The sequence below is a fragment of the Oncorhynchus nerka genome, linkage group LG23 (genome assembly GCF_034236695.1).
Source record: "Oncorhynchus nerka isolate Pitt River linkage group LG23, Oner_Uvic_2.0, whole genome shotgun sequence".
In the NCBI taxonomy this organism is placed as follows: domain Eukaryota; kingdom Metazoa; phylum Chordata; class Actinopteri; order Salmoniformes; family Salmonidae; genus Oncorhynchus; species Oncorhynchus nerka.
The window spans coordinates 54,607,052-54,619,042 of record NC_088418.1 but is presented as its reverse complement, the minus strand read 5'-3'; the positions used below and the strand labels follow the sequence as shown (position 1 = coordinate 54,619,042).

General features: G+C 42.0%; 1 protein-coding gene across 1 annotated transcript; it reads left to right on the top strand.

The window, feature by feature from the left end:
• The first annotated feature begins 6,902 nt into the window (after nucleotides 1–6,902).
• On the top strand, nucleotides 6,903–11,988 carry LOC115107063 (WASH complex subunit 3-like). The gene is made up of 6 exons (XM_029630428.2): nucleotides 6,903–7,101; nucleotides 7,310–7,474; nucleotides 7,620–7,766; nucleotides 9,454–9,552; nucleotides 9,640–9,704; nucleotides 9,860–11,988. The coding sequence occupies exons 1-6, from the start codon at nucleotides 7,051–7,053 to the stop codon at nucleotides 9,954–9,956; spliced, it is 624 nt and encodes a 207-aa protein (XP_029486288.1). The 5' UTR covers nucleotides 6,903–7,050; the 3' UTR covers nucleotides 9,957–11,988.
• Nucleotides 11,989–11,991: the final 3 nt, after the last annotated feature.

Sequence of the window (11,991 nt, the reverse complement as noted above, 5' to 3'; positions counted from 1 at the left end):
GCTCGTGCGTAATTTATGTGCCACATGTAGGCTATGTGTCTTCATATTCATCATCTATTGCATACATATCTATCTCCAACGTTTGATTTAGTGGGCTTATTCATCATCATGATTTAAATATTTTCATAAACTAGAATATTTGAGTGTTTATGTACAGTGCACACACAGTCAGCAGGATAGCCTGCACATTGGTCTCTTTTTTCATACAATTCATATATGTTTATATTCATATATGTGAATATCACCCCTTACCTCAAGTCATCAGGATTAAAATCCCACATCTAACCACCTGTTTATTCATGTAGTTGTATACATGTAGTTTTAAATATCCTCTTGTTAGGTCTATCTGTGAACACCATGGCAATACATCTAATTTTACAATGCAAATATTATGACCACTCAGTGTTTGTCACTGAACACTGCATTGCCACTTGACAGCCCAAATGTGGGCCTTTTCCCAATCTGTGAATCTGCACCTTGCTCTCCCCTTGAGTTGACATGTGTCTCAGTATCTGTTGACAACAGCACTCTTTCCATGGCAAATATGTATGCCCTTGAATAGGACAATCCTATTTTTTCCAATAAAGGGAAAAGTTTTGAAAGACCACTGCCTAATTGTCCCAGGGCTTAAAGAGGGTTGATTTCACCAGCAGAGATAAGAGATCAGCACTGATCCAATCACTAAACAGGAGATCAGCGCTGACCCAATCATAAAGCAGGAGATCAGCAGCACAGCTCCAGTTAGCTCAGACAGTGTCAGCGCATCACATAAACAAGAACGTATCCAGAGAGGGCAGTGCGTGGACACAAACAGGCAAAGATGACACCTTATAATGCCACCAAAGTGGGTCATAACATGCAAGCACATTCAAAGACGTCCCAGGGTGTATGAGGACATTACATTCACCTATTTAAACCTCATATGGGCAGGTAGTGACTACATTCATATACAGTTTTCACCCAATGCAATATGTTATGCATAACACTATTACCAGTGTTAAGTGGATGAGCCCAGCAGGGAATATAAAAGGTTTCAAGATGCCTCGATAACTTTGATCAAGACCAACATCCTATCCACCCCAAAGCCTACTGCCTCCAAAGGTCCTCCCTGCCCCTGGCTTAGCTACAGCTCCAGCAGATTGGGTGCATTGTCATAACCTTTAATTCAGTGTCTCTCTCTTCAGTTCAGAACATTGAGGCATTATCATCCAACATGCTGGATGGCACAAAACAGAAGCACAATGTACCATACACATTTTCACTCCCTGCTGTGTATTGCATCATGGTAACGAGGAACCATATAATAGTAAACAATGATGCACTCCTGATTAAAGACAAAGCTGCTTGAGCTGACCTTGTCAAATCAGGGCATGCAAAATAAAACTCCTCTGGTTCCAAGAAACTTACACAAACCTTGCTATTAATCAGTGTTTTCTGATGAAAAACTCATCTAATTTGGCAACCATCTTCTCAGGTGATTATAAGTCTCACTGCCATGAATAGTGACAAATATGACTATTATCATTACTGCTGGGGTATGGCTATAATGATGGCCTGTTCTTGTCTGATTATCCCCCAATGCAGTAGTAGACTGCCCTTTCTTTCCTTCTCCTGTCCACTCTAATATGCAGCACTCAGGGTTGTACCTCTGCCAGCTCTCTCTCTCTCTCTCTGTCTCTTATTCTCCCTTTCTTTCTGTCTGTCTGCCCTTCTCTCTCTCTCGCTCTCGCTCTCTCTCTGTCTCTCTCTGTCTCTCTCTCTCTCCACTCTCTCTCCTCTCTCTCTCTCTCTTTATCTTTCTCTCTCTCTCTCTCTTTCTTTCTTTCTCTCTTCCGCCCCCCTGAACTCATTGACCAGGAAAAGGCTTGTTTTCACTCACAGGGATTCTGGACAGGGAAGAGGTGTTGACAGCATCCTCTGTCTGGACTGACCTGCCAAACAGCCAGGCTAGAGGTAAAGACAATGGTCCAGCATACAGATGAGTATATGAGAAAGATAAGCATTTCAAGTTCACACGAGGACACACAGGGGGCGGAGAGACCAGTTAGAATCTGTGCTCTCAACCCTGTTTCATTCTTCTCCTTCATAGCATTGATCTTAATTGGGGTGAACCATTCCCTCTTGATTAGTTTGAGATGGCTCTTGTGAGTTAGGCTGTACTTTTCTGATCAGTGATTTAAACCCAAACATCTTCATATGAACTAAGCAAACTAAGCTATTCATTGTGTGAGAGAGGGGGTAATTATGTTTTTTTTTACTCCGTATTTAATCTACTCAGTGATGTGAAGTGGGTTTAAATGAAAAAGAGGGGTGTGGTGCTGATGCGTGTGCATGGGGTATCAAAATCATATTTCGGTGCCATACCATGTCTGTTCATATGGAAGAAATAAAGGTGCGTCATGGAGCAGCAGAGCGAGAGGGGTGCTTGTTTTGATACTTGCCGTTGCCGCAGCAACATGTAGGGGTCACAAATGTTTCGGTGAAGTGGGCAGGAAATTCCATGGCGCCTGTTGATGATCAAATCCCAATTTAAATACTGTTCTATGATAGTTTAACTATCCATGTCAGATTGATGAACATGCTGGATTCTACTAAGAGAATGTTTTCAGAAATAGCCTCGTGTTCTCAGAAGGAGGGTTGCAAAATTCCACGAACATTCAATAAATTCCCTGGTTTTCCGAAAATTCTGGTTGGAGGAGGGAATAAGCAGGAAGTCCGCAATCCTCCAACCAGGATTTCTGGAAACACCAAGGAATTTATTGAAAGTTCCTGGAATTATGAAACCCTACTCAGAAGACATTCAGAAATCATGTTAACAAAGAAAATAATACCCAGCTACCAGGGTATCAGGTCAATATCTCTGGAAATGGTAATACAGGAGAAAGCTATTCCTCCACTTGCAGGATTGCTGTTCTATTATTAAGAGCCATGTATTTATTATCAATGTTTAATAATGCTGTCATTATTAAGTCACTGTCAAAATGCCAAAACTCTCTTTTACGACACATAGGAAAGTCCCTCTGAGACTATTCATCCTATCAGTGTCAACGTGCTTACAGACACAGGATTCTGTCAAAACAGTGAACACTGCAAATCCTGGGTGATGCAATCATACCAATACAATTCAAGTATGCACAAGTTGCCAGTTAGTTCAACGAGTGCACTTGATGTAGGAAAAAGCCTGAGAAACATAACTTTTTAATTACTGTAAGCTGTCTATGCCCCACCACACTACACTCTCAGAGGACCCCCTTTAAGTAAGAAACCTGTTCATTCTGTAAGTATCCCTATAGAGAAGTATTCCCTCCTGCAGAAAGCCCTGTCAGCAGAGTTAACGTGTTTGTGTGAAACATGTATGGGAAGCTCTCAATCAAATGTATTTCCAACGCCCTTTTTATATCAGCCGATGTCACAAAGTGCTATACAGAAACCCAGCCTAAAACCCCAAACAGCAAGCAATGCAGATGTAGAAGCACGGTGGCTAGGAAAAACTCCCTAGAAAGGCAGGAACCTAGGAAGAAACCTAGAGAGGAACCAGGCTCTGAGGGGTGGCCAGTCCTCTTCTCGCTGTGCTGGGTTGAGAATATAACAGTACATGGCCATGATGTTCAAACGTTCATAGATGACCAGCAGGGTCAAATAACAATAACAATCACAGTGGTTGTAGAGGATGGAACAGGTCAGCACCTCAGGAGTAAATGTCAGTTGGCTTTTCATAGCCGAGCATTCAGAGTTATAGACAGCAGGTGCGGTAGAGAGAGAGAGTCGAAAACAGCAGGTCCGGGACAAGGTAGCACGTCCGGTGAACAGTTCAGGGTTCCATAGCCGCAGGCAGAACAGCACAACCAGATGGACTGGGGACAGCAAGGAGTCATCAGGCAAGGTAGTCCTGAGGCATGGTCCCATGGCTCAGGTCCTCCGGGAGGGGAGGGAGAGGGAGAGAGAATTAGAGGAAGCACACTTAAATTCCCACAGGACACCGGATAAGACAGGAGAAATACTCCAGAAATAACAGACTGACCCTAGCCCCAATCCCACAGGACACCGGATAGCATAAATACTGGAGGCTGAGACAGGAGGGGTCGGGAGACACTGTGGCCCCGTCTGACAATACCCCCGGACAGGGCCAACCAGGCAGGATATAACCCCACCCACTTTGCCAAAGCACAGGGATATCTTCAAACCACCAACTTACTACCCTGAGACAAGGCTGAGTATAGCCCACGAAGATCTCCCCCATGGCACGAACCCGAGGGGGGCGCCAAACCCAGACAGGAAGATCACGTCAGTGACTCAACCCACTCAAGTGATGCACCCATCCTAGGGACGGGATGGAACATTACCAGTAAGCCAGTGACTCAGTCCCCATAATAGGGTTAGAGGCAGAGAATCCTGGTGGAGAGAGGGGAACCAGCTAGGCAGCGACAGCAAGGGTGGTTCGTTGCTCCAATGCTTTCCCGTTCACCTTCACACCCCTGGGCCGGACTACACTCAATCATAGGACCTACTGAAGAGATGAGTCTTCAATAAAGACTTAAAGGTTGAGACCGAGTCTGCGTCGCTCACATGGATAGGCAGACCATTCCATAAAAATGGAGCTCTATAGGAGAAAGCCCTGTCTCCAGCTGTTTGCTTAGAAATTCTAGGGACAATAAGGAGGCCTGCGTCTTCTGACCGTAGCGTAGGTCTGAGAGATAGGTAGGAGCAAGCCCGTGTAAGGCTTTGTAGGTTAGTAGTTAAACCTTGAAATCAGCCCTAGCCTATACAGGAAGCCAGTGTAGAGAGGCTAGCACTGGAATAATATGATCATTTTTTGGTTCTAGTCAAGATTCTAGCAGTCGTGTTTAGCACTAACTGAAGTTTATTTAGTGCTTTATCCGGGTAGCTGGAAAGTAGAGCATTGCAGTAGTCTAATCTAGAAGTGACAAAAGCATGGATTAACTTGTCTGCATAATTTTTGGACAGAACGTTTTCTGATTTTTGCAATGTTACGAAGATGGAAAAAAGCTGTCCTTGAAATTGCCTTGATGTGTTCATCAAAAGAGAGATCAGGGTCCAGAGTAACGCCGAGGTCCTTCACAGTTTTATTTGAGACGACTGTACAACCATCAAAATAAATTGTCAGATCCAACAGAATACCTCTTTGTTTCCTGGGACCTAGAACTAGCATCTCTGTTTTGTCTGAGTTTAAAAGTAAAACATTTGCCGCCATCCACTTCCTTATGTCTGAAACAGGCTTCCAGAGATGGCAATTTTGGTGCTTCACCATGTTTCATCAAAATGTACAGCTGTGTATCATCCGCATAGCAGTGAAGGTTAACATTATGTTTCCGAATAACATCACCAAGATGTAAAATATATAGTGTAAACTGTAGTGGTCCTAAACAGAACCTTTAGGAACACCGAAACTTACAGTTACTTTGTCAGAGGACAAGCCATCCACAGAGACAAACTGATATCTTTCAGGCCAGAACTTGTCTGTGTAGACCAATTTGGGTTTCCAATCTCTACAAAAGAATGTCATGATCAATGGTGTCAAAAGCAGCACTAAGGTCTAGGAGCACAAGGACAGATGCAGAGCCTCGGTCTGACGCCATTAAAAGGTTATTTACCACCTTCACGAGTGCAGTCTCAGTGCTATGATGGGGTCTAAAACCAGACTGAAGCGTTTTATACATTGTCTTCAGGAAGGCAGTGAGTTGCTGCGCTACAGATTTTTCTACCATTTTTGAGTGGAATGGGAGATTCAATATAGGCCGATAGTTTTTTATATTTTCTGGTTTGTCTTTTTCACCAGAGGCTTTATTACTGCCACTTTTAGTGAGTTTGGTACACATCTGGTGGATAGGGAGCTGTTTATTATGTTCAACATAGGAGGGCCAAGCACAGGAAGCAGTTCACTCCTCACGGTATGATAGAGTGGCTTGGGGGTAAGGGGGTAACCATCCATTGCTCACTGCTTGGCGGAGGGTGTGTGTGTGTGGGGGGGGGGGGGGGGGTGCGGTACTCCTCTGCCCGCTGCCTGGCTCAGAGTATGTCCAGGGAAGAGGCTCTGCCAGGCCTCAATTATGGGGGAGTCATCCAGGACACACTGAAGCAATTACAGTCCCGTATAAATCAATATGCTGCTGGTTTAAAAAGTGATCTGCTCCCAACACTCTCTGGATAGGTTCTGACTCAGGAGGTCAATTTAGATTTTTTTTGTTGAGTTCTTCATAACAATTTTTTTGAAACTGGGTAGAGACTGTTCCTGCCTGTTGAACTAGGTTTAATTGGCATGGACTGGGCTTTCAGATTTGTTTTATGATCAGGTGGGCAATGCTGGGCATGGACTATGGCTTCAGTTTGCTCTTGGGTCAGGTTAAAGGGTTCCATTTCAAATCAAACAGAATCCTTGTAGAGTTCAGATTGAGGTCAAGTTGGACAGCATTTTTGGTTTCCTGTGTTTTGTTTTCCATTGGTTCTGCTGCGCTCCTATGTAGTAATAGTTCACAACTAATCAGGCATGATCCAATGCAACACACGTGCGTGCACTCACATTGTGGGTTCTCTCTAAAAGACGATAGCATCTGAGTCATCATCAAAATTAAGTTGCCAAATAATTTGTGTTGATGGCTTTATCCATTAACTCATCATCTCTGCAAACCATATTACACAGTAACTAAGTTCTCCTTGCCTGGATCAACAGAATTGTGGCTTGTTTTGAGACACTGCACATGTATTAACCATTATACTGTACTCCCTCCTTGTGGTGTATTGAACACACTACATTTGTGGCAATGAACTGTTAACCCTCCAGTTCAGGAGATGGAGGTATGCACCTTCAGACTTGGGTTCATTTGGATTTCCAATAAAGAAGTAGAAAACTAAGCACCTCATTGGCTGATATACCCGGAAGAGCAGAAGAATAGTGACGTCAGACTTGGGTCACAGTGAAGTCACATGAGGCGTAATAAAATGTCGATCTCGCTTTTGCAGATTTTCAGTAAGATATTACTATTAAACAAAGTAATAGCGAGTTAATCGATAGTTTGCCAGAACGATAAAAACATGGACGAGGACGGTTTACCGATTGTGGGATCAGGAATAGATCTGACCAAGGTGAGTGTTTTCCGTAGCGGAAGTTATCTTGGTGGCTACTGTAGCTAAATTAGCCATATGTAAACAAGCTGAATGACTCTCAGCCAAATAATGTAACAAGTAAATGTTGTATCTAACGAGTATGTGTAGTAAATGTTTTTGAACTCCCCAACTCTGTAAGTAAATAAACATTGTATTTTTCCCATGATACTGAATGATATGGTCACAGGTCCCAGCCATACAACAGAGGAGAGTCGTTGCCTATCTCAACCAGTTCATAGTGCACACTGTCCGCTTTCTCAATCGTTTTTCGACAGTTTGCGAAGAGAAACTTGCATGCATATCTCTTCGGATACAGCAGATTGAAACTACCCTCAGCATTTTGGAAGCAAAGGTAGGTAACCCAGCTTATGTATGTGTTTTGTATACAATACTAAGACTTTACTCTTGTCTTTGATGTTGTTCTACTGTTATGTGCTTTGCTGCTCTGGGCATACCAATATGATAATGTCAGTGCGTCCTGATTTTGTTCTATGTAGCTCTCCTCTATTCCTGGTTTGGAGGATGTCAGGGTGGAGGGTGTTGGTCAGCGGCCAGCTACAGAGGTTAATGGTCCAGTCACAGTTGTGGTCCCAAGTCAACCAGAGACCCCTATAGCTGTGGCTGTGCCATTGCCACCTCCTGAGGTAACGCCCCCCCCCCCACACAATCACACAGTGCCTTCAGAAAGTACTCATAACCTTGATTTTAAAATGGATTAAATATTTTTTCTCCTGCATCTATACACAATACCCCATAATGACAAAGTGAAAACATGTTTTTAGAAATGTTTGCTAATTTATTGGAAATTAAATATAGAAATGTCTCATTTACATAAGTATTCTCACCCTTTTGCTATGACACTCCAAATTGAGCTTGGGTGCATCCAATCCTTGAGATGTCACTATAACTGTGGCCAATTCAATTGTTTGGACATGATTTATGAAGAAACACCTGTCTATATAAGGTCCAACATTTGACAGTGCATGTCAGAGCAGGAACTATACCATGAAGTCCATATATCTCCAAGATATAATTGTGATGAGGCATATATCTGGGGAAGGGTATAAACTAGTGTTGAAAGTTTTCAAGAGTACAGTGGTCTCCAAAATTGGGAAATTGAAAAAATATGGAACTACCCAGACTCTGCCAGGGTGGTCACAAGACCCAAATGACCACTCTGACAGAACTACATAGTTCCTTGGCTGAGATGGGAGAACTTGTCAGAAGGACAACAGTCTCTAAAGCACTTCACCAATCTGGGCTTTATGGGAGAGGGACCAGACGGAAGCCACTCCTGAGAAAAAGGCACATGACTGCACGCCTGGAGTTTGCAAAAAGGCACATGAAAGACTGAGCTCATAAGACAAAAGATGATGTGATCTGAGACAAAAATATAACTCTTTGGCCTGAATGCAAAGCGCTATGCCGGGAGAGAACCTGGCACAGCTCATCACCTGTCTAACACCATCCCTACTGTGAAGGATGCTTTTCAGTGGCAGGGAGACTGGTTAGGATAGAGGGAACAATGAATGGAGCCAAATACAGGCAAATCCTTGATGAGAACCTGCAAACTACCTTAGACTGGGCAACGATTTACGTTCCAATAGGGCAATGACCCAAAGCATACAGTCAAAGTGCTTGAGTGGCCCAGCCATAGACCAGACTTGGATACCATTAAATCTGTGGAAAGACTTGAAGATTGCTGTTCCCTATCTAACTTAACAGAGCTTAAGAAAATCTGCAAGGGAGAAAATCCTAAAATCCAGAAGTGCAAAGCTGTCAGACATTGAAGACAACTCACAGCTGTAATTGCTGCCAAAGGTGCTTTCACAAAGTATTAACTCGGATGAATACATATGTAAATGAGATATTTCTGTATTTAATTTTCTATATATTTGCAAAAATGTCTAAACATGTTTTCACTTTGTCATTGTGGAGTATTGTGTGTAGACGGGTGAGAAAAAAATTGAATAAGTCAAGGGGTATGAATACTTTCTGATGGCACCACACACACAGTAATTGTGTAGTTGGCTTATGCACACAACTACATATATTTAAATCAGCGGAGGCTGCTGAGGGGAGGACGGCTCATAACAATGGCCGGAACGGAGCGAATTTAACGGCATCAAACACTTAGAAACCATGTTTGATGTATTTGATACCATTCCACTGATTCCACTCCAGCTATTACCACGAGCCCGTCCTCCCCAATTAAGGTGGCACCAGCCTCCTGGGATTTCAACATATCCATTTTGATGCAACAATAACTTAAAGACTTGGTGTATTTGTGCACGATGGAAATACTGAATTGCAGTATTGACTCTATTGTAGGCTTCTCCAAACATAACAGAACCAAGAGCAGCAGGAGACAGTTGGATGACTGTGGCCAAGGACCCACGCTATGCCAGATATCTCAAGATGGTGCAAGTGGTAGGTCTCTCTATACATTGTCATATTCTGTAGAAATGTGAAATCTGTTCAATGAAATCAGTAATGTAGAAAACTATTCAAAAACAGGGTGTTCCAGTTATGGCGATAAAGAATAAAATGGTCCAGGAAGGTTTGGATCCCAACCTGCTTGAGTGAGTGTGCTTACATTACATCTTTGTAATATCTGTATTCTCATACCTCGTAATCGAATACGTTTTGTTTCATACCCACATCTGAATGTCATAAAATGGTGGTTCTACATTTATTTTAAGTAACAATGGTGATTGCTACATGTTTCTGTTTGCAGCACACCAGATGCACCTGTGCCTGATGCCGTCAAAAAGAAAACACTGGATCACGATGATGACAGCGACGATGGCAGTGAGTCATCTTTCAGCGATTGATCTGCTGTCTTAGCCATGAAGCTGCCTATAGGGAACTTCCTTCCCTGTCATCTGTGCTCCGGGCCTTTTCCACTGTGCTGCTGCAGGGGCACAGAAGGACTAGATGCCAGTGTGTGCTTGACAGGCAGAACTACAGTGCTACCAGACAGAAAGTCCCACTTCTGTGGAAGGGATCTGCAGGGATGCATGGGACTTACAAAAACAGGCAGATTGTTAAGTAGCTGAAATCGCATTGTAGATTGAGTGAATGTCAACGAGAAAGAGCTGATAATGTCTATGTCCAGGTCAGCCACTGATCTTGTGAATGTTATATTTTTGTTTCCATTTCTTCTCCTGAAACATTTGATTGGTCACGGACATGGTATGTCTTTATTTACATAGTTTAGCAGTAAAACCAATGGAATGACAACCATGGAAAGTACTAACCAGATAATCGATTAGTAATTGACCATTATTTTCTTAAGATTGCACTGGGCAAACATGCCTCTGCCCCATGTCAGTATCATGTGAACATTCCAATGCCTTTGAAAGAGATTGTGGGGCGGCAGGTAGTCTAGCGGTTAATTAAGGGCGTTGGGCCAGTAACCGGAATGTTGCTGGTTGGAATCCCAGAGCTAACTAGGTGAAACATCTGTCTGTGCCCTTGAGCAAAGCACTTATTGCTCCTGTAAGTCGCTCTGGATAAGATTGTCTGCTAAAAGACAAAAATGTAATTGTGCTTTAGTCACATTTGTTTTGTTATTTTGAGTGATGTCTGCATGTTACACTTGTGAGAGGGTGATAAGTTGTATCTCATGTCCATAATAATGTTTGCGATAACATTTGATGGGTACTATTTTATACTACATCTGCTGTATGAAGGATGTCAAGCAGAAATGTTGAGGACTGTTCTCTGGCCGATTATTCGTTTTTAATTGAGACATTAAGCTGTTGAAATGTAAATGTTCCTGGAGTGAACAATGTGAAGGACAAATTAAGAAAATTGCACTTTTGGGTAAATATATAATGGAAAGAACACCACTACTTGTGAGCAATGTGTCAATTGCAATGGTACTGTGTAAGGCCAAATTAACAGTAGTACCTAATGTTCTAAAATGGTGCATCTTAATCCCAGATTTAACCATGTGTGACTAACCATGTTAGCAAGGCTTTCAGGCCCTTGATTCCCTCTGCATTATGCCTTTTAAGTCAAGAGTTTTATACAACATCTCTTATCCAAACAAATGCTCAGAGATCCAATTCATATTGATCTTCACATTGTTTGTAGTTGTCTCTGGGTAGAACACTGCAATGATGGATTATTTTCAATTGATTAAGAAAGTGGGTAGATGGAGAGGTGTTAGAAGATTGGAAAGCCCGTTGTTCACAAGCGCAAGGCAAGCAGCATTGAGATCTGAGTGTTTATGCAGTTTAGCCGTAAAAATAAAACCACATTTTACCTAAAGATATGTGGACATAATTTTATTCAAACAGTTTTTTTGTTGTTGTTGGGAACATAGAAATATTTCACACATACAGTAGCCCTATATGTATATGAGTTACTTTATTACAATGGTATACCATAGATATGCCTCAATACCCTGAAAAACAATAGTTTGTCTTGAGGAAAATACCTAACTAGAAAAATATTTACATTCTAATATAAAACAATTAACCTTGGAGTAGGTAAATGTACATACAGTCTCTCCATAAACTACTGATGCGTGAAATTCATTTTCTTAACTTGATTTTGTGATTTTCTTGTTCAATACTGACCTTTACCACCTGGATGAGTCTTTTATTAACCCAACAAATTCTAGAATTGCTGTTCACAGGATGTGTTTTGTTTTGTGGTTAACTGTTAAGACTTAGGTTATGTTGCAATGGATACAGTATTAATCATGTATTCATTCAGATAATCTCATACAGTTCATTTGGAAAGTATCCTTCCCTTTTTTCAACATTTTGTTACGTTACAGCCTTGTTCTAAAATTGATATTTTCCTCATCAATCTACACATAATACCCCATAATGACAAAGCAAAAACACATTTTTT

Coding starts and splice junctions, on each gene's coding strand:
- LOC115107063 (XM_029630428.2), top strand. CDS start 7,051: ATGGACGAGGACGGTTTACCGATTGTGGGATCAGGAATAGATCTGACC. Junction 7,102..7,309: donor CAGGAATAGATCTGACCAAG/GTGAGTGTTTTC, acceptor ATATGGTCACAG/GTCCCAGCCATACAACAGAG. Junction 7,767..9,453: donor TGCCATTGCCACCTCCTGAG/GTAACGCCCCCC, acceptor ACTCTATTGTAG/GCTTCTCCAAACATAACAGA.